General features: G+C 43.9%; 1 protein-coding gene across 9 annotated transcripts in view; it reads right to left on the reverse strand.

Annotated features, from left to right (window-relative positions):
- POPDC1 (popeye domain cAMP effector 1) overlaps nucleotides 1-22326 on the reverse strand; it is a 60535-nt gene that overhangs the window by 13589 nt on the left and 24620 nt on the right. For 7 of the 9 annotated variants that reach the window (XM_073336894.1, XM_073336895.1, XM_073336892.1 and 4 more), the window contains 3 exons: nucleotides 10079-10266; nucleotides 8368-8476; nucleotides 4358-4525 (listed from right to left, as the gene is read on the reverse strand). In XM_073336894.1, the coding sequence (XP_073192995.1) occupies nucleotides 4358-4525; nucleotides 8368-8476; nucleotides 10079-10266 (465 nt within the window). Of the gene's footprint in view, nucleotides 1-4357; nucleotides 4526-8367; nucleotides 8477-10078; nucleotides 10267-18463; nucleotides 22315-22326 lie in introns of those variants that run through there. The other 2 variants (XM_073336898.1, XM_073336897.1) reach the window with 2 other exon arrangements.

Below are 22326 nucleotides of genomic sequence, written 5' to 3' on the forward strand. Positions count from 1 at the left end.
TCACATCCTTTCTCCCCCTGTGGCAGAGAGGCGGGGGAACTGAACTAGTGTCTCCCACATCCCAGGTGAGGGCTCTAACCACTGGGCTAAAAGTTATAAAGGTGGGCTTCACCATCCCCTCCTCCTTCTCTGACTGTTTAGTGTGGAGTCAGGGAGGCCCCAAACTCATTCCCAAAGACAGACTGTAGGCACCTAAGCCACTTGACGCCAGGAAGCTGGCTTCCATTCATGGATTGCTAAGCAGAGCTAGGTGCCTCCCTGGAGCCCGGACCACCTGTCTTTGGGAGGGGGTGGAGCTTAGTACACTCCCTTCTCGTTGGCACCTCCCACTAGTTAGCTTAGGTGGCTCTCCACCTAGCATGCTGGCTTTCTTAGACACCCATCTCTCCCTATTTATTCCTAGGGAGCCTAAGCACCTAACTCAGGCATTGAGGAGTGCACTGTTGTTCCTGGATTTTCTAGGAGCCGTGAAACTCAGCCTTGCAACATTTGTGGATCCCACCCTGTGAATTTAGTTGGTGATTTGAGTCCTTTTCTTATCTGACAGGTATCCACATCATTAACATCGCACCCTGACAGCAGGCATTCCTTGGTGCCATTACCTGCATTATCAGAGACACCAAGGTTAAATGAAAAGAAGAGACGATGCTGTCTTCTCGTTCCTGGAGGTTTCCCTACCAGCTGAAGGCAGAGGCACTTTGGCTGAGTAAAACAAAGAAGCTTTACTGCCTATGTTGTGCAGATCACCCTATTCTCTGCTTGATGTTTGCATCCTGCAATTGCTGACAATCATCATATTCCTCCTTCATAATCAATGGCAAACAGTGGTTTGACCCCAGCAAGTGATTTCTTGTCTGGAAATTTGCAGTTTCTTTTCATTGAAGAATCTGCCAGCCTGCTGAGAGCAGCAACTAAGAGAGTAAGGAGGATTCCTGTCTCACACTGGTATTACACCGGTATATCTCCACTGACTTCAATGAGGCTGCTCTTGATTTACACTGGTGTAACTGAGATAAGAGTCAGTCCCATATCTGATGTTTAATCGTTGGAAGAAGAACCTATACCCACAACACAAGAGAGTTCGCTTCTGCTGTGGAGATGGCAATCAAATTATAACAATGATCACTTCCTGACCTATCAGCTACTTGGCTAGAAATATTTATATCAGTCATGGGTTCAGATTCTAAGGCCTGGTCTACACTGCAAAGTTGGTCAATGTAAGCTGCCTCAGACTGACCTAGTTGTGCATGTGTCTACACTTAAATTTGTCTCCCACCCAGGTAAATGCCCTGTTATGGTGACATAGTAACACCACCTCCCTGAGCAGCGTTAAGCCAGGGTTGATGTACTGAGGTTGATGCAGCACATGTGTAGACACTGTGTTACTTATGTCAACTCTAACAGTCCTCCAGCAGCTGTTCCACAATACCAGACACTAACCATTTTGGTCACCATTGTGAACTCCACTGCCCAAGGTCACAGGAGATCAAGGAGATCCTGCAAGCCAGTGCTGCATCAGACCATGAGCAAAGGGCCTGCAGGGTGGCCACACTCTGCCCCCAGCCCTCCTGCTTCCACTCAGCATGGCTCCAGTCTCCTGGAGTAGTCCCAGCTTGGGCTGTGCCACCTGCCCTCCCGGTACTCTGGGGATGGGGTGGGGGGCTGTGGCCACGCTGCCTGCTCTGGGGCTGGGAGCACTAGCCTGCGTAGGGGTGGGGGCCAGCAGCTGCGGGAGTTGGGGGGGGCGCCTTAGGAGGAAGGGGCAGGGCTGGGGGCTAACCTCCCCCAGCCAGCGGTTCATGCGCTGCCCATGGGCCCAGGAGGCCAAGTAGGAAAGGGAGAAGGAGATACACAGGATAGAATGGGGCTTCCCCGGCAGCAAACACAGATGCTGCAGACCCTTGTGGACCTACAGGTTCAACAATCACAGTGTTGCCTCCCTTTGCAGTCCATGCAGAACTCCACTGCAGCACCTCCCTTCCCCCTTTACCCCCAACATTCTATGTGGCATCAGGGGCTACATCCCTACCCCTACCACTGCACCCCAGGGGACATTAAGGGCAACTACAGCTTCACATACAGCAACGGTCGCTTTCACAGGTTAGCATACGTAGGTAAGATGGACATGAATTTTCTTTCACTTGGTTAATAAATGAATGGAACAGAACTTAAAGTTTTTAATGTATTTCCTTTTAAATTGAACAGATTTTTCTTTGCAGTGGTTTTGTTAATGAATAAAATTCTATTTGGAAAAAAATTCATTATTAGCTCACAACATATGCTGCAGAGTGCCTAGCAGTTCTAATAGCACCTGCTTACTTGTTACTGTACAGTGTGACAACTCATAGCATAAGTGACATGGTGTAATAACCATAGATTTACAGCAAGCACCACAAAATGAATAGGTGCACTGACAACGTTATATTCATAGGTGTGAACCAACACCACACAATTCCTAACAGGTCCAAAACAGCAAGGCCAGGTTGAGCACAGTACACCACAATGCATTCCTGTGGCTCACTGCTGAAGTTCTCTTCCAAAGCCTCCCTGAGCAGTATAGCTCCATATTGAGCTCTTCTAACAGCCCTTATGTCTGTCTGTTCAAACTCAGCAGAAAACCATTTCACCTCTGCCCTACACTCCGGGACTGCAGCTTTTCCCCCTCAGCTTCACAGTTATGAGGCAGGACATAGCAGGCAGCTGTAACACCATTGGGATGTTTTTTTCCCATTGAGATCCAATCTTGTAAGCAAACACTGCCAGCATCCCTTCACTCTACCAAAAGCACATTCAACTGTCATTCTGCACCTGCTGAGCCGGTAGTTGAATCTTTCCTTCGTGCTGTTGAGGTGTCTGGCTTCATGAGCCAGGGGCGCAAGGGTCATTTCAACATCATTTCAGTGATGATCTGCCACTTGGGAAAGGAAGTTCCAGCTTGTAGTTTTCTGAACAGTCCTGTGTTCTTAAAGATGAGAGCGTTATGCACCTTCCCTGACCAGTCAGCACTGATGTCGGTGAAGTGTCCCTGGTGATCGACCAATGCTTGCATAACCATTGAGAAGTAGCCCTTTTTGTTGATGTATTCTGTGACAATGTGATCTGGTGCCAAAATAGGGATATGGGTGCTGTCTGTTGCTCCACAGAAGTTTGGAAACCCCATTGCTGCAAAACCATCTACTATGTCCGGCACGCCAGAGTCACAGTCCTGCATAGCAGGACATGAATAATGGTCCTGTATACAACAAAGGTTGCCACAGTGGATTTTCCGACTCCAAAATTGTTTCCCACTGGATGCCACTAATATGGCACTGAAAGTTTCCAAAGTACTATTGTCACTTGCTTCTCCACTGTCAAGGCAGCTCTCATCCTAGTGTCCCTGTACTGGAGGGCTGAGTGAGCTCAGCACACAGATCCAGGAATGTGGCTTTGTGCATCCAAAAGTTCTGCAACCACCACTCGTCACCCCAGGCCTCCATTATGATGTGATTCCCAGTCAGGCTTGTTTCTTGGGGCCAGAAATGGCGCTCCACCATCTGCAGCTGCTCCATGAATACCAGTAACCACCTTGACCTGGCTCTTGTTATGGCCCACAGCTACCTGTCCTCCAAGAAATAGTCCTGATCCCCACAAATCAGTGGGTTCTTCTTACGGCAAGTACCAGAGGATCGTGCGTCCTGTGCTTGCAACACTTATGACAATAGGTCAGAGCTGTGTAGGCTCCATGCTTTATCAGAGATGGCAGACAGAGAGGAGGGCTGTGCAGTTTTGTGAGATTTTTAAATATGGCATGAAAATTATGGGATATAGATGACATTATGGGATGGAGACAGTTGCATGCTGAGAAGTTGACCCCTTGCGCCCAGTCACACTGATGATTTGTTTCTGCCCCACCATTCATTGCCAAAACTTCCCAAAAGACAGTGCGTTGGACGGTGACAGGTTATGCACTGGGATCCCTACCCATGGTGCACCACACTGTGCATCAACACAAGCACTCCTGAGGAGTATGCACAGCACCACGGCAAAGCGCCAAGCATGCATGTAAGCGATATACTAACTGCATCAGCTTTATGCCAATGTAACTTGCGTCGGTGAAAGTTTATGGTGCAGACTTGGGCCTTAACCACACCTCTTTTCTTTTAAGCACTGACCTGACATTGATGAGCACCTTTACCATCCAAAACACCCAAATATTTTGCATTAAGCACATTTTTGATACACAAAAAACAATTCCGTCGAGAGAGAGAGAGAGAGAATTTAATGGAATATATGAGCAGGATTAAGAGGATAAAATTAACCTGTCTTTATAGCATCTAACAATATAACACAGGGAGGGGAACCCTCCCTCAAAACTCACCTTATCATTTAGTGTTGGATCATTCAATGAGTAGAGTTTGTTTGTAATATCTTTACCGATAAGATACCTAAATATTTCATAAAGGAATGGTTCAGATTCCAGAAAGTAAGTCAGTCGTTCCCTGGACCAGCACAGAAACTTACAGTTGTCATCTGCAGTAATGGTGACCTGAGAAAAACATATGTACAGAATTAACACCGATTTATGGTTTGAAAAACAGGTCACACCAGATTTTAATTTGGGGATGCAGCAAAAATAAACTAGTGCAGTCATGACTCAACCCGTGTATATCCCATAAGATACATACCACCTACAAGTTTAAAGGCACCCAAGATGCTGCTGCTTATTTTTTTTAAATTCCATTTTTTAATAAGTGCAGTAAATGTTTTCTGCTGAGATTTTTTTTTTTTTCATTTTTCATTTGTTTAATGGACTGGCAGAAGTGTATGCCATGAGAATCCTTTCCTCGCTAAATAGAGCTGTCTCCATAAGTACAGTTAAGATCAGCATTTGTAATCCAGACATATATTTAGAAATAAAATATAAGGAACACACCTTTTAATTCCACTGAAATTCATTGGACATAAAACAATCAAATTAAATCCAGTGACCTTAATGCAATTCCCATCTAATTACATGAGAGCTAAATTTGTCCTAGAAAGATTTTTGCAAGGATATTGTGGAAAAATCTCTTTACTCATGTGACTAGTCCCACTGATGTTCCAAGACTACTTATGTAAGTAGTTATTCATAGTTACTACGCGTTGACGCAGTTGGTATATGAAAAAAATATAATGATAATAACAATAATAATGTTTTGAAATCTCATACAAATTGTTACAGCTTGATTTGCTCTGTCATAAGCTACAACAAAATTAGTGACCTTTTCGTAAAGGCAAGCCTTCGACACCTGTACTAAACAATCCAAGCAATTAGTCATCAGTAGTACTGTTATGGAAGTTACAGAAAGGTTTACATCCCCTTTTCAGGAAGACAATTACAAACTTATTAACACTGGAGCAGGTCTCGCATTCTAGCCAGAAGAGGGCAGTGGCACACTAAAACCACTATAATCACAGTTCAGTACGGCTATAGCCATATTTTAATCAAATCACTTATTTTACAAAAAAAGTAAACAATTAAAAGTAGGATTCATATAGTTACTTCTTTTCTAAGTTACTTGTAGCCTTTTTTCCTCCTTAAAATAAATTAAAGAAGGTATAAGTCTCAGAAGGTGAGGGAACACGGTTACATACTAGACAGGTTTTAAGTGATACATTGTAGTCTCCGCTTTTTGTAATAGTTCTTAGAAGTACAGGTTTGGGAAGAGTATTTGTTCATCAGCACAGCCAGCGGATGGAGCACAAAAGGTTCTATAGATCATTTAAATATAAAGTCCTGCATGAACATTCCTGATGAGATTTTTTTATATAGGTCAGAGTGTGGAAATTAAAAACAAAACAAAACCCTAGAAAGTGAAGGTCATCCCATACAAGATAATAATTTTAAGGTAGGAGAAATTTGATGCTAAACTATTTCCCTTCAATAGCATTAATCCATGTCTGATCATCTTCTAAAGGAGAGATTACATGAAGAAGACTGCAAGTGTACAGGATTCCTTTAGTGAATATATCTTCACAACCATCTCTCCTTGGCCTTATGCCGAGTTCTTGACTGGAACATATTATCCTAATCACTTAGATGCCATACCAACCCTGCCTCCCTTCCCGGCATGATGAGTGTCACAGTCCAGTAACTATTGCACAGTCAGTCATAGTTAAGAATAGTAACACTTTAAGGAACTAGCAAAACATCTGGTACTGATTTTAGTATTTTGGGTAGAAAACCTTCCCTCCTTAATATTTTGTGATCTGCTGCACACCAGTATATAATGCTTTCAGCCATCTGTTCACCTTCCAGAGCTTCTAAAGCAACATAAGTTAAACCGAGAAAAAAGCCTCTGATATTCTGCATAAGAGTGTCTGCATGGGGAGTTATACCAGTAGAACCATACTGGTACAATTATACTGGTATAGTAATTCTGGGAAATTTCCCCAAGTAGACAAGACCCTTAGAAACCATGATCACTGCTACAGCATGCAGACAGAAAGATAAGGGATTTCTGAGACAACAGCATTGTTCTATAACATGGCAGAAAGGGCTTGATCCAACTCCAACTGAAGTTAATGAGTGTCTTTTCATTGACATTAATGGGAATCAGATCAAGCAATAGGATCAAGTCCTAAGAGATGTTAGAACCACACTGTTTTCCTTCAGAGTGCAAGGCCATCAACTACCAGTCACATTAGTCTCTGTTGGCTTTACTCTGGATTCACACCAATGTAATGAGATCAGATTGTAAACTCTTTGGGGCAGGGACTGTCTTTGTGTTCTGCATTTGTACAGCGCCTAGTACAATGAGATCCTGGTCCATGACTAGGGCTCCTGGATGATACAATAATACAAATAATAGTGTCACTCTATGTTATAGTATCAGATCAGCTAAACCTAAAAATGAGAACCCCTAAGATCACTCCCTGTCTCCAGTGTGGTACTCTATGGCATGTTATACTAGGCATCAACTCCTGCAGCCTCACTTATGTGATGCTCAGGGGTGAAAGTAATATAAAAGACATACCGGTACAGGGGCCTGGCTCTGAGCCCCCAGAAGGGGCAGGGCCTTGGGCAGAAGGGGCGTGGCTGGGGGGGTCAGCCTCCCCCAAGCCAGCTCTTCCATGCAGACCACCCCGTGCTGCCTGGGGCTCTGGTGGCGATTTAAAGGGGCCGGGGCTCCCGCTGCTGCTGCGGTCCCTTTTGCCCCCCCACCCATCGGCAGTCCTGGGATGGGGGGCAGGGGGAAAGAGGCAAAAGGGGCAGCGACGTTGAAGTGCGGTCAACTGTGTACAGGCCGGTACCGGCTGCCACTTCTTACTGGTATGCCGTACCAGCCCACTTTCACCTCTGGTGATGCTCCTGTTGAAGTCATTGGGAGTTTTGTCTGAATATAGACAAACTTTTGCTCTTAATCATAAGGACAATTTTTGTGTGCATGTGTTCAAAAAGGAGGCCTGCTCCTTAAAGGCAACATCTCATATAATAAATTAATTTTACATTTTTGGGAACACAAAAAGGAAATAAATGAATAAAGTGACTCAGTATAAGTAATTACTGCTGAATGACAACTGCAATATTTTCACACATTAGCTTTTTTTTCCAATTGAACACATTTAAAGAGACACCAACTTCAAACTTGTAATAGTTTTTTTTTTTTAAAGCAGATACAACGAATGCCTAAGATTACTGTAACTAAAAGAGTTTAAAAGAAGAAAAATATTTTTTCAGTTTCTCGTCTTTGTGCATTTGACAACAACAACATGTTGCATATAGCCAGTTTCATACTTTTCCAATAGTCAGTTAAGACCAGATCCTGTAGATAAGCACCTGAATAGTCCCTGTGGGTGGATAAAGTGAAGTATGTGCTTGTTTGCAGGATCACAGCCTTATTTGTGAGTGTGACATATACAGCAATAGTAGAAAGGAGGAACATTAAAAATATAGAAGTGTGATTGTAAACCAGGGGAACCAGAGGTAGCTGTAGTACCTGAAATTCACTTAAAAAAACCAAAAAACAACAAAAAAAACAAAAACACTAGCTAGATTCAGTTTGAGAACATCTTTTTAACCTATACATATTTCACTCAACATTTTGCTGACAATTTCAAAACTCCTTCTGATTTATATGTCCTGCACAGGGAGTGCAGATCCTATTAAACAGAATTTAAATATATGAACTGTAGGGAGAAAGAACAGCATAGAACAAGCCAATACTGAGGTTTGTCAGTGAAAAAACTAATATCATTTTGAAATGAATTACTAGTCAGGAGTATCTTTTAAATGGTCTAACATATATATTTTTTTAAATATAAAAAAACCCGTAGCAAAAACTGTGTAAGTCAATAAATTCACTGCTCATTAAGTTCATATCCAGTGACAGCCAAATAGAAACATACCTGGAATTTCTCACCCCGGTTCATCTGAGTTGATCGAAATTCAGGAGAATCTATAAAGGCACAGGGGTAAATATTATGCAGAAAATGCCCTCGATAGGAGACCTTCATTCTGATGATAAAAATATTTGTTAGAACATTTAAAAAACATAAGGTATAACAACAATCTAAATTTGAATAGGATTATTGACAATGATAATACAGAACTCGGAGAGGTCACTGTAAATCCATGTTTCAGGGAATTTCCACCAAGCATCTGACCTAGTTGTCAGCCAAATAATGAGAGTTTTGATAAAACTTAGTTTGATTCTAAAGGGAGCAGTATCACAGCCTAAAAACAGGCTACATGGTTTGAAATAATAAGTATATCCTTCAGAAGGTGGTGCTATTTGTAATAACATCACAGCATCAGCCAATTTAAGTTGCCAGATATGATCCCCAGGAGTACTGCTTTCAGGGCTATATTTCTAGAATAAAAACCTAGAAGCAGAGCTGTATGAATAATGGATTTTTTGGTTTGCTAGCAATTCCAAAACAAAAAAACAGCACTGTTTCGGGTCAAACGTGAAACAATTTTTGGGACGTTTTTGGTGAATATTTTGTCTCCATTTCAACCATGTTAAAAAGCTTTTTATTTTTTTTCCAATCAGAATTAGAAGCAATTGCCCAAAGAGAAATTTCGAAATGAAGTTGTTTTGAAGTGAAAAATTGAAACACTGTTGAGAAAAATGTCAAAATGAAACAGTTTGGGTTTTGTATTTATTCACTGATTAGGGTTTATTTCCACTCCAACAATTCAGCAAAACCTACACAAATTCACTAAACATTTCAGTGTTGTCGAATCTGCATATTTCACTGAAAAAGAGTTTCGGCCAAAAAAAATTGCCCAGGTCTACCCAGAAGGCAGCACCCAGTAGGCAGAATACTACATCTATCAGATGTCCTCCAAATACCTTGGGTTTGATCCACCTGCATAGTGACATAGGGTGTCACTAGCACCCCTAAGGAAAGAGGATAGATGGTGGTACCACAGCTTACAGGGAATATCAGCTTTAAACTCTAGCTAGAACTCCACAGCAGCTTCATGAAGAAGTCTGATCAAGGGAAGTTATGAATCGGTGCATCTCCAAATCAGCTGGCTCTGCAGATCCCATTGGCCAGGAACTGCGACCAGTGAGAGCTGCAGGGGTGGCGCCTGAGGGTGGAGGCAGCATGCAGGGCTGCCTAGCCGCACCTCCACCTAGGAGCAGCAGGGACAGGTTGACGCTCGTGGAGAGCCACCCAAGGTGAACCCTCCCTCCCCCCGCACAGACCTGGTACCCCAACGCCCAGCCCTCCCCGCACTCTGAATCCCTCGTGGCTGTTCCTCCCCATCTCACTGCTTCCAAGAAGCCATGCAGAGCCAGGTAGGGAGCCTGCTGGCCTCGTGCCAACTGGAGTATAAACTTGACTTTCTATGAAGTTTAGAAATGTCAGTTTAATAGAGCTTTCTGGTTGGTACAGGGCTGGATAAACACAGCTTTTACTGTATATTGCGAACAATTATTTTTAAAATGACCTTCCTTTGAATTTGTTTTTCATTCCACCCTCATGCAATACACAAGACTTTCCCAAACTTTAAGAAGTGGGGTTTTTTACCCACGAAAGCTTATGCTCAAATAAATCTGTTCATCTTTAAGGTGCCACCAGACTCCAAACTTGATGCAGCACATACTTTCCCTTTAGCAGGATACTTAGTCGATCATCAACTGATGTTTTGTCCTCTGCAGCATATGCTTGACCTGTTTTTAAAGTCTGAATGTTGCAGAATTGTCCAGTTAATCTCTGGAACAGTTCTGGAGGTACGTGGAGTGGTTGAAACATTCTCTTGTACAGACTACTGAACTCCTTCTCTATCTTGATCTGGAATGCAACAACAGACATCATAAAAGGCGAATGGGTCAGTGAAGAAACCGAAGTGCAAGGTTATTTTTCAGTTCCACAGGTTGCTATAAAAATTCACCATTTGCCAAAACGGTTGTAGCTGAGATACCTCAGGTTTTGTCTACATATAGGGCAGGAAAGAACTGGCATCTCTCCGCAAATGTTGACTCTCAGATGGTGACCATAGCACTTGTTTATGCAGAGCTAAAATTGTGTCAAGATGGTATGCTGGTACTTTAAACATCTTTTCCGTACCCGTAGAATTTGAATTGATGTAAATAGTCATTCTGGATTTATACTGCTGTAAGAGCAAATAGAGTTTGGCCCAGAAAGGCACCTGGAACATCAGGACCCCTGTGTCTTTCGCTACACATCTGTGCCTCAGGAAAGAATGAGGGAGCACCTCTTCATATTCATGGCTTGTATACAGAGGGACAGCAGGCCTGCAAGCCCTAAAAACAGAGCCAGCATGCAGAAACCCACCATACGCACATGTCATGAGTGAGGAAGAAGCCACTGCCAGATGAACATCCCACTCTTGGGAGCGCACCCAAACTTCGGCTGCAGGGAAGAGGAAAGGAAGCTGGCTGAAATCCTAAGCCTGAAAGTATTTCCTGAACGAAAGCAACTGGGAAGGAGACAGCAGCTAGTGCTTTGGGTCCTTGTCTACCCCAAAGCACAGGAAACCTTGAGCAGAGAGGCCTGCTTGGTGGTGGAACAGGACAGACAAAGGGTGTGGACATCAGAGGATAAAAAGGGAAGTAAACATATTCAGAATGGAAAATAAAGAAAAAATGATTAACAAACTTATAGGTGGGGCTGGTAGCACCACCTGTTATTGTTGCCCAACACTTCCCATTAGAAGACCCCAATTTCAGGTCACTTATCACTTTGCCAAACTTAAACTACTTTAGCTGAAATTTTCCATGCCAGGTGTCCGCCTCCAGCTCAATTGTTGTGGAAAATTTCATCCAAAACAGGACAGCCATTTCCAAGAATGAGACGAAGGAAAATAAAATTATTTTTCAATGTTAAAAATATTCTAGTGACATTTTCATTGGAAAGGCCCCTATGCTTTGGAATAGGGACTTTACTTTTGGCAGGGAGGTGGCCTTTGTGTCAGGGATGCGCTTTTTGCCATCACTGTGAAAATCCGTCCAAATCCGGCCAAGTTACACTTTTGAAAGGCACATTTGCACAAGTTCAGTTGAAATTTGCTATAGCTTAACAGTGAAAAGTCTTGCAAGATTCTATCCTCACTGAGCATGCTCGAGGCCTGTCACAGCTCCTTGTGCTGACCAGAAAACACATGTGCCAGCCCCACAGAGCAATGGAGCATGTTCCAGTCCAGGGGCAAAGGTAGGCTTTTAGCTATGGCTGCTCCTGGCTAGGGTGTGTCCAGACACCCACACTGAGAACAGGGAAGTGGTCTCTCCTGTGCTCCCAGTGACCTCCACCCCCTACTCTATTGGGACCCAGGCAACGCAGTGGAAGGAACAGTCTGATTCTAATGCAGAGGGGACAAAAGCCAGACATAGGACATTGAGAGTGAGGGCCAGGAAGTAGATTGGGACACAGAGCTCGAGGGTGGAGCCTGAGAACCCGTAGGGATGGGAAGGGATAAAGATGCTGGTGAGAAAGATCTGACAAGAAGACAGGGTGTGACTGGCTGGGCAGAGCAACTGGGACAAGGAGCCAGCAGAGGGGAGGACACTGAGAATGGATGAGAAGCCTGGGGAGGGAGATTGGGACTGGGAGCATTGGCTCCTACGGAGGCCTGGGAAACATGGGCAGGGGAGTACTGGAGGAACACAGAGACAAACTGGGGAGGGAGACTGGGAGTGGGAAAAGGCGGATCCTGGGGCTGGGACCAGAAGCCTCTCAGAAGTGGAGACTGGCACTGACTAGATGAGGAGAATGAAACTGGGATACAGAGGACTGGAGCAGAGACAAGGACAGGAGGATTCATGGAGGATGGGACAGAAGGGGGTCAAGCTAGGGGGGAAATGAGCAGAAGCGTCCGTGCCCACTGCAGCACACATTCCTCCAGAGTCTGCAACGGAACCCATGATCCCCGAGTCTTACCACGTCCTTGCTGCCAGCAAATATCTTTGAAACCCACTGGCAAAGTGTCCCATCCCCCTCTACAGCTAGTCCACATAGAGAACAACAACCTAGTACTGCTATCAGTTATTCCGTTAGCTCAAGCGGCAGAGGTCTGTGCAGTGGATCTAAAAGATTCCAACCTGCTAATGATCCCTGTGGGTGTCAACATAATGCCATGTGAAAGAACTTCCATTTTTGAGTTTGCTTTTTTAAATATCTAGAAAATTACGCACAAAAATTACATAAAAAAAACATTATTAAGGATGCAAAGTCAAGCCCTGAAAAGCTAAGAAAGGCCGGATTAACATTGCCTGTGCACCTTTAATCTGTCCTCCTTATGCATATACATTATGATATAGCCTTTAAATACCTGAAAGAGGGGCGTTGGAATGGAAACGCTCAGGCAAGATTAACAATAAGGTTGTTAGCACTCAAGCTACTGTAACTATGTTTGTAGGAGACTGAACTTTTCAATTCCCCAGGCCGTGCTGCACATCATAGTTCTTAACAACTAAAAAGGGCCTATGCCCAGGCAAAGCAAAGTTTCAATTTAAACATACATGGTAGGGAGAAGTGTGCTAGGGATCAAAATAGATCAATCACAGAATCCCCTAAGGTTGTTAATATCTGCATATAGGTTCCGTGCAACTGTGAGGTTAGATGGACTGATTGCAATTGACATCTCTTCTTCAGTCAGTCCCTCCTTTGTGTCAGCAATTCTAACTTAATGCTGTGTATCTCCCTGCATGTGATCTTACCAGTTCACAGACAGGGTCAAATTTTATTCTTAGATGTGTATGTGCAGCCCCCGAGGACAGAGTTGGGAATTACACAAGCATTTGTGAGGGCAAAACTGACTAAGGAAAACAAAACAAAGTTTAGAGCTTTCATGATCTAATATGTAAATATATCTAAGTGGAAAGCAGGCGTAACTGAAGTGCCGCTTTTAAAACGAGTGATCAGGTGGGAGGTATTATTCTCCTTTGAGAGCCCTCCCTCTCAAAGCAGTGTTCACCCTAACCTAAGTAAGCACAGTTGATCGCTTCGGCAGCCGTCATCGTGAGCCATTTTCCAAATGAGCCATATGGGTAGGTATCAGTTTTGCTCTGTGATAGATGAAGAGTTCTGGAGTACTGCCAAAGCCTCGAGCCAGAGTGCTGCAGAGGCACTGATTACAATCTTTTAGCTTCTGAGTTAGGGGGAGGTTCTTAAAAGAACCATGTAGGTAAAGCCTCAATAAGCTAAAGCCAAAGAAGTCATATTTTGGTCAGAAAAGAACCCACTGTTTTTCCAAAGACTACATTTAATGAAATAAATATTTAACTGAAAATATCTATCAATTATTCATTCTGCAATAAGGCTTGAATTTTAATTGTTTTTCCATTCTTTCTGGATTATGTGATGTGTGAGGCCAAGTAAATAAAAATGATTCTGGGTGGTGGCCAATACTTGCAGATAGAAAATCTCATTCAAAAATTATTTTTCAACATCTTCTTTGCTACCTTCTGTGGTTATGTTTAAAACCACCAATTTTCAAGTTCATAGTAAAAGCAAAGTTACATTCACAGCAATTACAAAGAGTGGAGTAAGTAGCCGATGTTGCATCTACAAGAAGAGTTATTGCTCAGAAGGTATAATGAAGAAGATACATATATTGTCTGGCATATGTTTTCTTGTTTCCTTTTAATTTTACAGTATTTTTAAAATTCACATGATGGATGGGTTTATGTTGCAAGATATTCAGAGCCTGATTTTCAGAGGCGCTGAGCATCCACACTGCTTACAACTGCAGTTATGGGTGCAGAGAACTTCTGAAAAATTGGACCCTTAGGGTCCAATTCCTCATTGTGCCATTGCCTCTTTTTACTTGCTAGGTTAGCACAAAGGGGCAGGTTTAAGTCCTCTCTGGGGAAATTACCCTTTCTACTGGGAACTCCTTATGCTAGGTGCACAGTCAACCCAACCAGCTCTGTACCACCTCTGAGAATAGGGGAAGCAGGGTGGGGGTGGGTTGTACTGAGCGTGGCGTGGCCCGTGTGGATCCCCCAGAGAGACCACTGCACTGTACTTGGGCTCTTCCCAAAGACAAGAATTGCAGAGGAGAAGCCTCTCTTACCAATAAAGGGAAGAGTGTGTGAAAGGCCACTGTTATGTACTCAGACTATTGTTTTCAAAGCAAGAAGGAGAGTTCTGAACAGATGATCTTCACTTTAAGCAGTCATTCACATCAATGCATAGTGAGCGTAAAACAGTACCTGATTTGGTAACATTTCACTCCCACCATCTTCTGGGCAAAGGACTACAGAAGGTGTAAGGCAATGGAGTAGCAGGACTGGGATCTTCAAATGAAGAGAGAGTGGAGTTGTTTGAAGATACAGTCACATTGTCACTTTGCTTTGTCTGTCACATGAGGAGGGAGTATTCTAATCATGATGGAAATTTCTAAGCTGATATTTACATGCATGAAACTACTTTTATACTGCTGAGTTCAAATCATAGAAGATTAGGGTTGGAAGAGACCTCAGGAGGTCATCGAGTCCAACCCCCTACTCAAAGCAGGGCCAATCAACTAAATCATCCCAGCCAGGGCTTTGTCAAGCCAGGCCTTAAAAACCTCTAGGATGGAGATTCCACTACCTCCCTAGGTAACCCATTCCAGTGCTCCACCACCCTCCTAGTTAAATGGTGTTTCCTAATATCCAACCTAGACCTCCCTCACTGCAACTTGAGACCATTGCTTCTCGTTCTGTCATCTGCCACCACTGAGAACAGTCTAGATCCATCCTCTTTGGAACCCCCCCTTCAGGTAGTTGAAGACTACAAAAGAGAAGAGTGAGGGGGGATTTGATAGCAGACTAAATAAGCCCAGTTCCCTCAGTCTCTCTTCATAAACCACATGCCCCAGCCCCCCTAATCATTTTAGTTGCCTCCACTGGACTCTCTCCAATTTGTACACATTCCTTTCTGTAGTGGGGGGCCCCAAACAGGACACAGTTCTCCAGATGTGGCCTCACCAGTGCCGAAGAGAGGGGAATAATCACTTCCCTCAATCTGCTGGTAATGCTCCTTTTAATGCAGCCCAATATGCCGTTAGGCTTCTTGGCTACAAGGGCACACTATTGACTCATATCCAGCTTCTCGTCCACTGCAATCCCCAGGTCCTTTTCTGCAGAACTGCTGCTTAGCCGGTCGGTCCCGAGCCTGTCGCAGGATGGAAGGATCCCATGCACTATGTGCAGGATTCTGCACTTGTCCTTGTCCTCAGATTTCTTTTTGCCCAATCCTCCAATTTGTCTAGGTCACTCTGGACCTTTCCCTACCCTCCAGCAGATCTACCTCTCCGCTCAGTTTAGTGTCATCTGCGAACTTGCTGAGGGTGCAATCCATCCCATCATACAGACCATTACTGAAGATGTTGAACAAAACTGGCCCCAGGAGCGACCCCGGGGCACTCCACTTGATACCGGCTGCCAACTAGACATCGAGCCATTGATCACTACCCATTGAACCTGACAATCTAGCCAGCCTTCTCTCCACCTTATAGTCCAATCCATACTTTTTAAAACTTGCTGGCAAGAACACTGTGGGAGACCGTACCAAAAGCTTTGCTAAAGTCAAGATATATCACACCCACCACTTTCCTCATAGCCACAGAGCCAGTTATCTCATCATAGAAGGCAATCGGGTTCGTCAGGCATAACTTGCCCTTGGTGAATCCATGTTGACTGTTCCTGATCACCTTCCTCTCCTCCAAGTGCTTCAAAAATGGATTCCTCAAGAACCTGCTCCATGATTTTTCCAGGGACTGAGGTGAGGCGGATTGATCTGTAGTTCCCCGGATTCTCCTTCTTCCCTTTTTTAAAGATGGGCACTATATTTGCCTTTTTCCAATTGTCTGGGACCTCCCCCGATTGCCACAAATTTTCCAAGGATAATGGCCAATGGATCTGCAATCACATCAGCCAATTCTCTCAGCATCCTTGAATGCATTAGATCTGGACCCATGGACTCGTGCATATCCAACTTTTCTAAACAGTCCTTAATCTGTTCTTTCATCACTGAGGGCCGCTCACCTCCTTCCTGTATTGTGCTGCCCACTGCAGCAGTGTGGGAGCTGACCTTGTCTGTGAAGACCAAGGGGAAAAAAGAAGCATTCAGTACTTCAGCTTTTTCCACATCACCTGTCACTAGGTTGCCTCCCCCATTCAGTAAGGGTCCCACACTTTCCCTGACCTTCTTGTTGCTAACATACCTGTAGAAACCCTTCACATCCCTTGCTAGCTCTAACTCCAATTGTGCTTTGGCCTTCCTGATTACATCCCTGAATGCTCAAGCAATATTTTCTCCTCCTGAGTCATCTGTCCAAGTTTCCACTTCTTGTAAGATTCCTTTTTGTGTTTAAGCTCTCTGAAGATCTCTCGGTTAAGCCAACCTGGTCCCCTTCCATATTTGCCATTCTTTCTGCACATCTGGATGGCTTGTTCCTGTGCCCTCAATAAGGCATCTATAAAATACAGCCAGCTTTCCTGGACTCCTTTCCCCCTCATATTAGCCTCCCAGGGGATCCTGCCCATCAGTCCCCCGAGGGAGTCAAAGTCTGCTTTTCTGAAGTCCAGGGTCTGTAGTCTGCTGCTCTCCTTTCTTCCTTTTGTCAGGATCGTGAATCAACCATCTCACTGTCACTGCTGCCCAGGTTGCCACCCACTTCTACTTCCCCTACCAATTCTTCCCTGTTTGTGAGCAGCAGGTCAAGAGGAGCACGGCCCCCAATTGGTTCCTCCAGCATTTGCACCAGGAAGTCGTCCCCAACACTCTCCAAAAACTTCCTGGATTTTCTGTGCACTGCTGTATTGCCCTCCCAGCAGATGTCAGGGTGATTGAAGTCCCCCATGAGAACCAGGGCCTGTGATCTGGAAACTTCTGTAATTGTCCGAAGAAAGCCTCATCTACCTCATCCTCCTGGTCTGGTGGTCTATAGCAGATGCCCACCACGACATCACCCTTGTTGCTCTCGCCTCTAAACTTAACCCAAAGACTCAAACAGGTTTTTCTCCAGTTTCATACTGGAGCTCTGAGCAATCATACTGCTCTCTTACATACAGTGCCACTCCTCCACCTTTTCTTCCCTGCCGGTCCTTCCTGAACAGTTTATACCTATCCATGACAGTGCTCCAGTCATGCGAGTTACCCCATCGAGTCTCTGTTATTCCAATCACATCATAGTTCCTTGACTGTGCCAGGACTTCCAGTGATTCCTGTTTGTTTCCCAGGCTTCTTGAATTCATGTACGGGCACTTAAGATAACTAGTCAATTACCCTGCTTTCTCAGTAGGGATCAGGAGGCCTCCCCTGTTGCACCCTCCTCCTTGTGTTTCCTCCCGGTATCCCACTTACCTCAGGGCTTAGGTCACCATCCCACAGCAAACCTAATTTAAAGCCCTCCTCATTAGGTTAGCAAGCCTGCTTGAGAAGACGCTCTTTCCTCTCTTCCTAGCAATCCTTCTTCCTGAAACATCCCATGGTTGAAGAATCCAAAGCCCACTCTTGGACACCACTTGAGCAACCATGCATTTATCTTCACAATTCGATGGTCCCTACCCGGCCCTTTTCCTTCAACAGGGAGGAAGGATGAGAACATGACTTGCGCCTCAAACTCCTTTATCCTTCCTCCCAGAGCCACGTAGTCACAGTCACCAACTTAAGGTCATTCTTGGCAGTATCACTGGTGTCCACATGGAGACGTAGGAAGGGATAGCAGTCCAAGGGCTTGATCAGTCTCAGCAGACACACCGTCACATCCTGAATTCTAGCTCCAGGCAAGCAGCACGCTGAGTTTCCTGGTCTAGATGGTAGACGGACGACTCCATTCCCCCTTAGGGGAGAGCCCCCGACAACCACCACCCCATCTCCGCCTCTTGGGAGTGGTGGATGTGGAACCCCCATCCCTAAGACAATGCTTCCCATGCCTTCCGGTCGATGGTGTCTCCCTCTGATCCCTTCCCTCAGGTAACTCTTCCAAATCATTCTCTGCCATCGTATCTGTGCAGAGAGCCTGAAAATGGTTTCTTACCTCTATCTGCATTGGGGGTACAGGAGTTCTCCTCTTTCTTCTTCTGGAGGTCACATGCTGCCAATTTTCTTCCCCATTCTGCACTGCCCTCTGAGTCTTCAGCATGCTGTGCCTGCAGTACCAGACGCTGTCGTCTATCCAGAACGTCTTCATTCTCTCTGATGCTACCCAAGTATCAACCCTGAGTTGCTAGTCCTTTAACCTTCTATTCCAATATGAAGACTAGTTTGCACTTGATACAGACGAAGTCACGTCTATCCTCTGGGAGAAAGGCCAAGATGGTATATCCTGTGCGGGTCACAACAGCGGATCGTTCACGATCCACATTGTCTTCCTTTCAAGAGCCTCTTCAGATGTTTTATTTACTGCTCACAGAAGCCTGAAAGGCAAAAAACTCTGTGAGAACTCCCCCAAGGCGAACTCCCTCTGTTTGCCTATCCTCTGTTCACTGCTCATTTTGTTCACAACTGGCTGCTTTTTTATAAGGCTGCTGGCTCGAAGCAGTTGCCCTGGCCCAAAGCCTTTCCTCCAATCAACCATTCAAGGCCCACCTGGAACAAAACACTCCCAATTCACACTTTTCAAACCAACCAACCACACGGTCAAACAGTCACAAATATTAATGATCAGTAGTCCTTATTCATTTATTAACACCTCACGGTAAAACTCTCTTTGGCTCAAAAAACAGAGACAGCGTCTTCCATTACTGTGCACTTATTTAGCTATTTGGATTTTATGATGAATTGCCTTTCCCCCTAGACCAAGGGTGGATACAGCATTGTCTCTCTCATACAGACACACACACCTAGCAACAGAGGTGAAATGAGCAATTTCATGGTCAGTATTTGCTTGTATGTATTTTACCTCTAAAAGAGCAAGTGTGAGTGGTCACGCGCTGGAGATGGGTGCTATCAAAGGGACATAGACAGACAGAAGAGTAGAAAGACAAGATGACAAAATCAAAACTGATATTCTTGCCAATGCGTGAGAGGTGTCCCATTGGGGTATGAAGAAATCTGGGCACGAATGCTTGTCACCATTTAAAAATGCAACCTAAGACTAGGGCTGAATGGAGGTTCTTACGTAGTGTTGCATCTCTCCCGAACACTCAATTCCATCCAAAGGACTAGCTACTATTAAAATCAAATATGGCCTGCTCTTAGAAGTCCCGGCTGCATTGCTTTACTGGCACATGCAATCTGAAGATGAAAATTGAAAAACAAACATTTTCTTTTCAGACACCACTGAAAGGCAGTTGTCAACCATAACGCGCTCAAGGGACAGTGCATATAAAAATAGCCAACTGCACTTTTCCCAGTATGGGCATAAGTAGCCAACTAAACCCAGAAGAGGAATTTAGCAACGTTATAAGATGGGCAAGAAGTCCCCTCACCCCACCTGTTGAAACGATTATATAACACTTTAATTGACTAGTAGTTTATAAATTGAGTTTCAAACTCAAATATTCTCTATTTGGACCTACATAAACAATATCTATCAGTGTTTTATACTACTGCCCATCACTGTAGTATTTGAGTGCCTTTCCTGCAAGAGCAATAGCAAAAGTGAAGTCCCTAGTGGACTCTGGCACTTTTATACAATCAAATTATTACTGTGGCACACAAAATTAAGTATGTTAGTATTGCATTAAGTCTCAGATTTTAGTCACTTAAGTCAGAGTTAAAATTCTTATGGCTGTTTTAATCTTGGCCCTTTGCATACATCTGTTGCAAGAAGGTCTTTTGTTACTTTATCATAGAATACAGTGGTTCTCTGTGTTTTCAATACCAGGATCTACCGTCCTCCCCCAACACCCTCTCTAATCTAACAGAAGAAGGGTAAGATGGTCATGACACATTAGTGACCCCTCTGGAGATTATGACATCCATGTTGGGAGCCTATAACATAATACATATGAAAATTTGTGTACAGTAGGTGCTTAGATACAGTAATGGGTGGGGCATAACAGAGACAGAATATCTGAGTTTATAGGTAAAGGTGCAGTTTCATCATCATATCGTATTCTGAAGACCAAGAAAAATGTTTTCTAAAATAATTGTGTAAGCATCTCAGACAGAGAAGTAAGAAACAAATGTGCTTATCCCTTTTAAATTGAAGAGATTTTAAAAGGCAATGGGCAATTTAGGCTCAATATACTGTAGGTAGCTAAATGGACAGTTAGCAGTAGAGCAATCTATCTAGTTTTAAAATAGTGACTGATGATGCTTTAGACAAAAACTAGATAAAGCTTTACTTTGCCCTGCCAGGAAAGGAGGAGAGTATGTGAGAGGGCAGCCAGGGGATTTGATTTGGTATAAGAATTCAGTTCCAGCTGGAATTTTTTCTTCCAGCACTGATCTAAGATACACTTTGGAAGGAGTAGGTCTGATTTCAGGTACTGGCTGAACAAAGCTAAAGGCCATATTCTACAGTACTTAACTGAGTAATGCATAGAGTTGTTCTGCTAAACACCTCAGAATTTGGCCCCAAGTATATATATTCCTGTAACCTTCACATAGCAAATTTCTCTTAAGATTGGACTTCATATTGTACAAAATCTAAGTGAGCAAAAAATAAAATTTTCCCTTTTTCTTTCTAAGCCTAAAGATTTCTGAAAAGAGGCAAGAGGCTGCAGTAAGGACTAGCTATGTGCTAAAATTTAAAAATAAATGGTCATACACAAAAAGAATACATAAGGGGAACAAATTAATGGAAACACTCCTGTGGTCCACTGGAGCCATGGAATAGGCACATTCTAACCCTTATCCCCACCCATCCATTGAATTTGTGTACTCACAGAATGGGAAGATATCAGGTGGCAGGATGGATAAAGGAATGGGGATTCCCAAGGATCCTGGCTTCCAACCTCAGTGACTGTGCTCAAGTCTGTTGATTGACTCCAGTTTTACACTACTCTGAAGACCCTTCCAGATTATTGGCTCACTCCCCTAGCTGTTCCCTTTGATTCTATGGAGGGGAGTCAGAGGGTGCACAGCCAGAGTTTAGGCAGCTTTAGCTTCGCTGATTTGACCTGCAAATATCCCCATGCCCCAAACTGGTTAAAGGCAGGAATCATGTCACTGAATGTGGATCTTCCATCACCCTGCCCACTTTCTCATGCTCATTCCTGGGCATCCCAGATATCTGATAGAGAAGGGAATAGTATTTCACTTATCACTTTCCCCATCTGCAGGGTCCGACCAGGGTTTTCTTTGTGGATTTCCTTCCCTCTGCAGGACAGGGCAAGAAAGGACACATGGCCCAAAGGGTATTTTTGTATGAATGGACTGCAAGAACAACATTAAAGTTGTTTGTATATGAACACCTACATTTATTTCCAGGTTTATGAAGAGCCAAAATGTACTCTCAACCTTGTCCGCACCAGTACACCAGATACTTCTGGGTTTAAACTAAGCAAGAGAAGTTTTATCCCTAAAGAGGTCATGGCCTAATTTTCCAGGAATAATTAGTTATGGATGTCGACCTTGAGATATGCGGACCTGATTTTCAGAAGTTTTGAGCACCTATCCTCTGAAAAATCTGGCCCCTTTGAAATGCTCCAGTTGTGCATCCAAAAGTCACTAGTCACTTTTGAAATGTATGTCCTTGTCCTTTAGATAAATAAAAGGATGCCTGACCCCCCCCCCCCCCAAAAAGGTTTAAAATGGAAGTACTACATCAGACAGTGATGCACAAACTATCAGGATAAAATCACACTAATGTTAGCTGGTACCTGCTGGGGTTGATAACTAACCCACTCAGGCAAAACTCCAACAGAATTCAATATGAGGCTTGCCCAAGCACAGCCATAGGACTTGGTCCATTCCTTGTACCCTACCAGACTCTGTAGTAATGATACTCTT

The sequence above is a fragment of the Lepidochelys kempii genome, chromosome 3, assembly GCF_965140265.1.
Source record: "Lepidochelys kempii isolate rLepKem1 chromosome 3, rLepKem1.hap2, whole genome shotgun sequence".
NCBI lineage: Eukaryota > Metazoa > Chordata > Testudines > Cheloniidae > Lepidochelys > Lepidochelys kempii.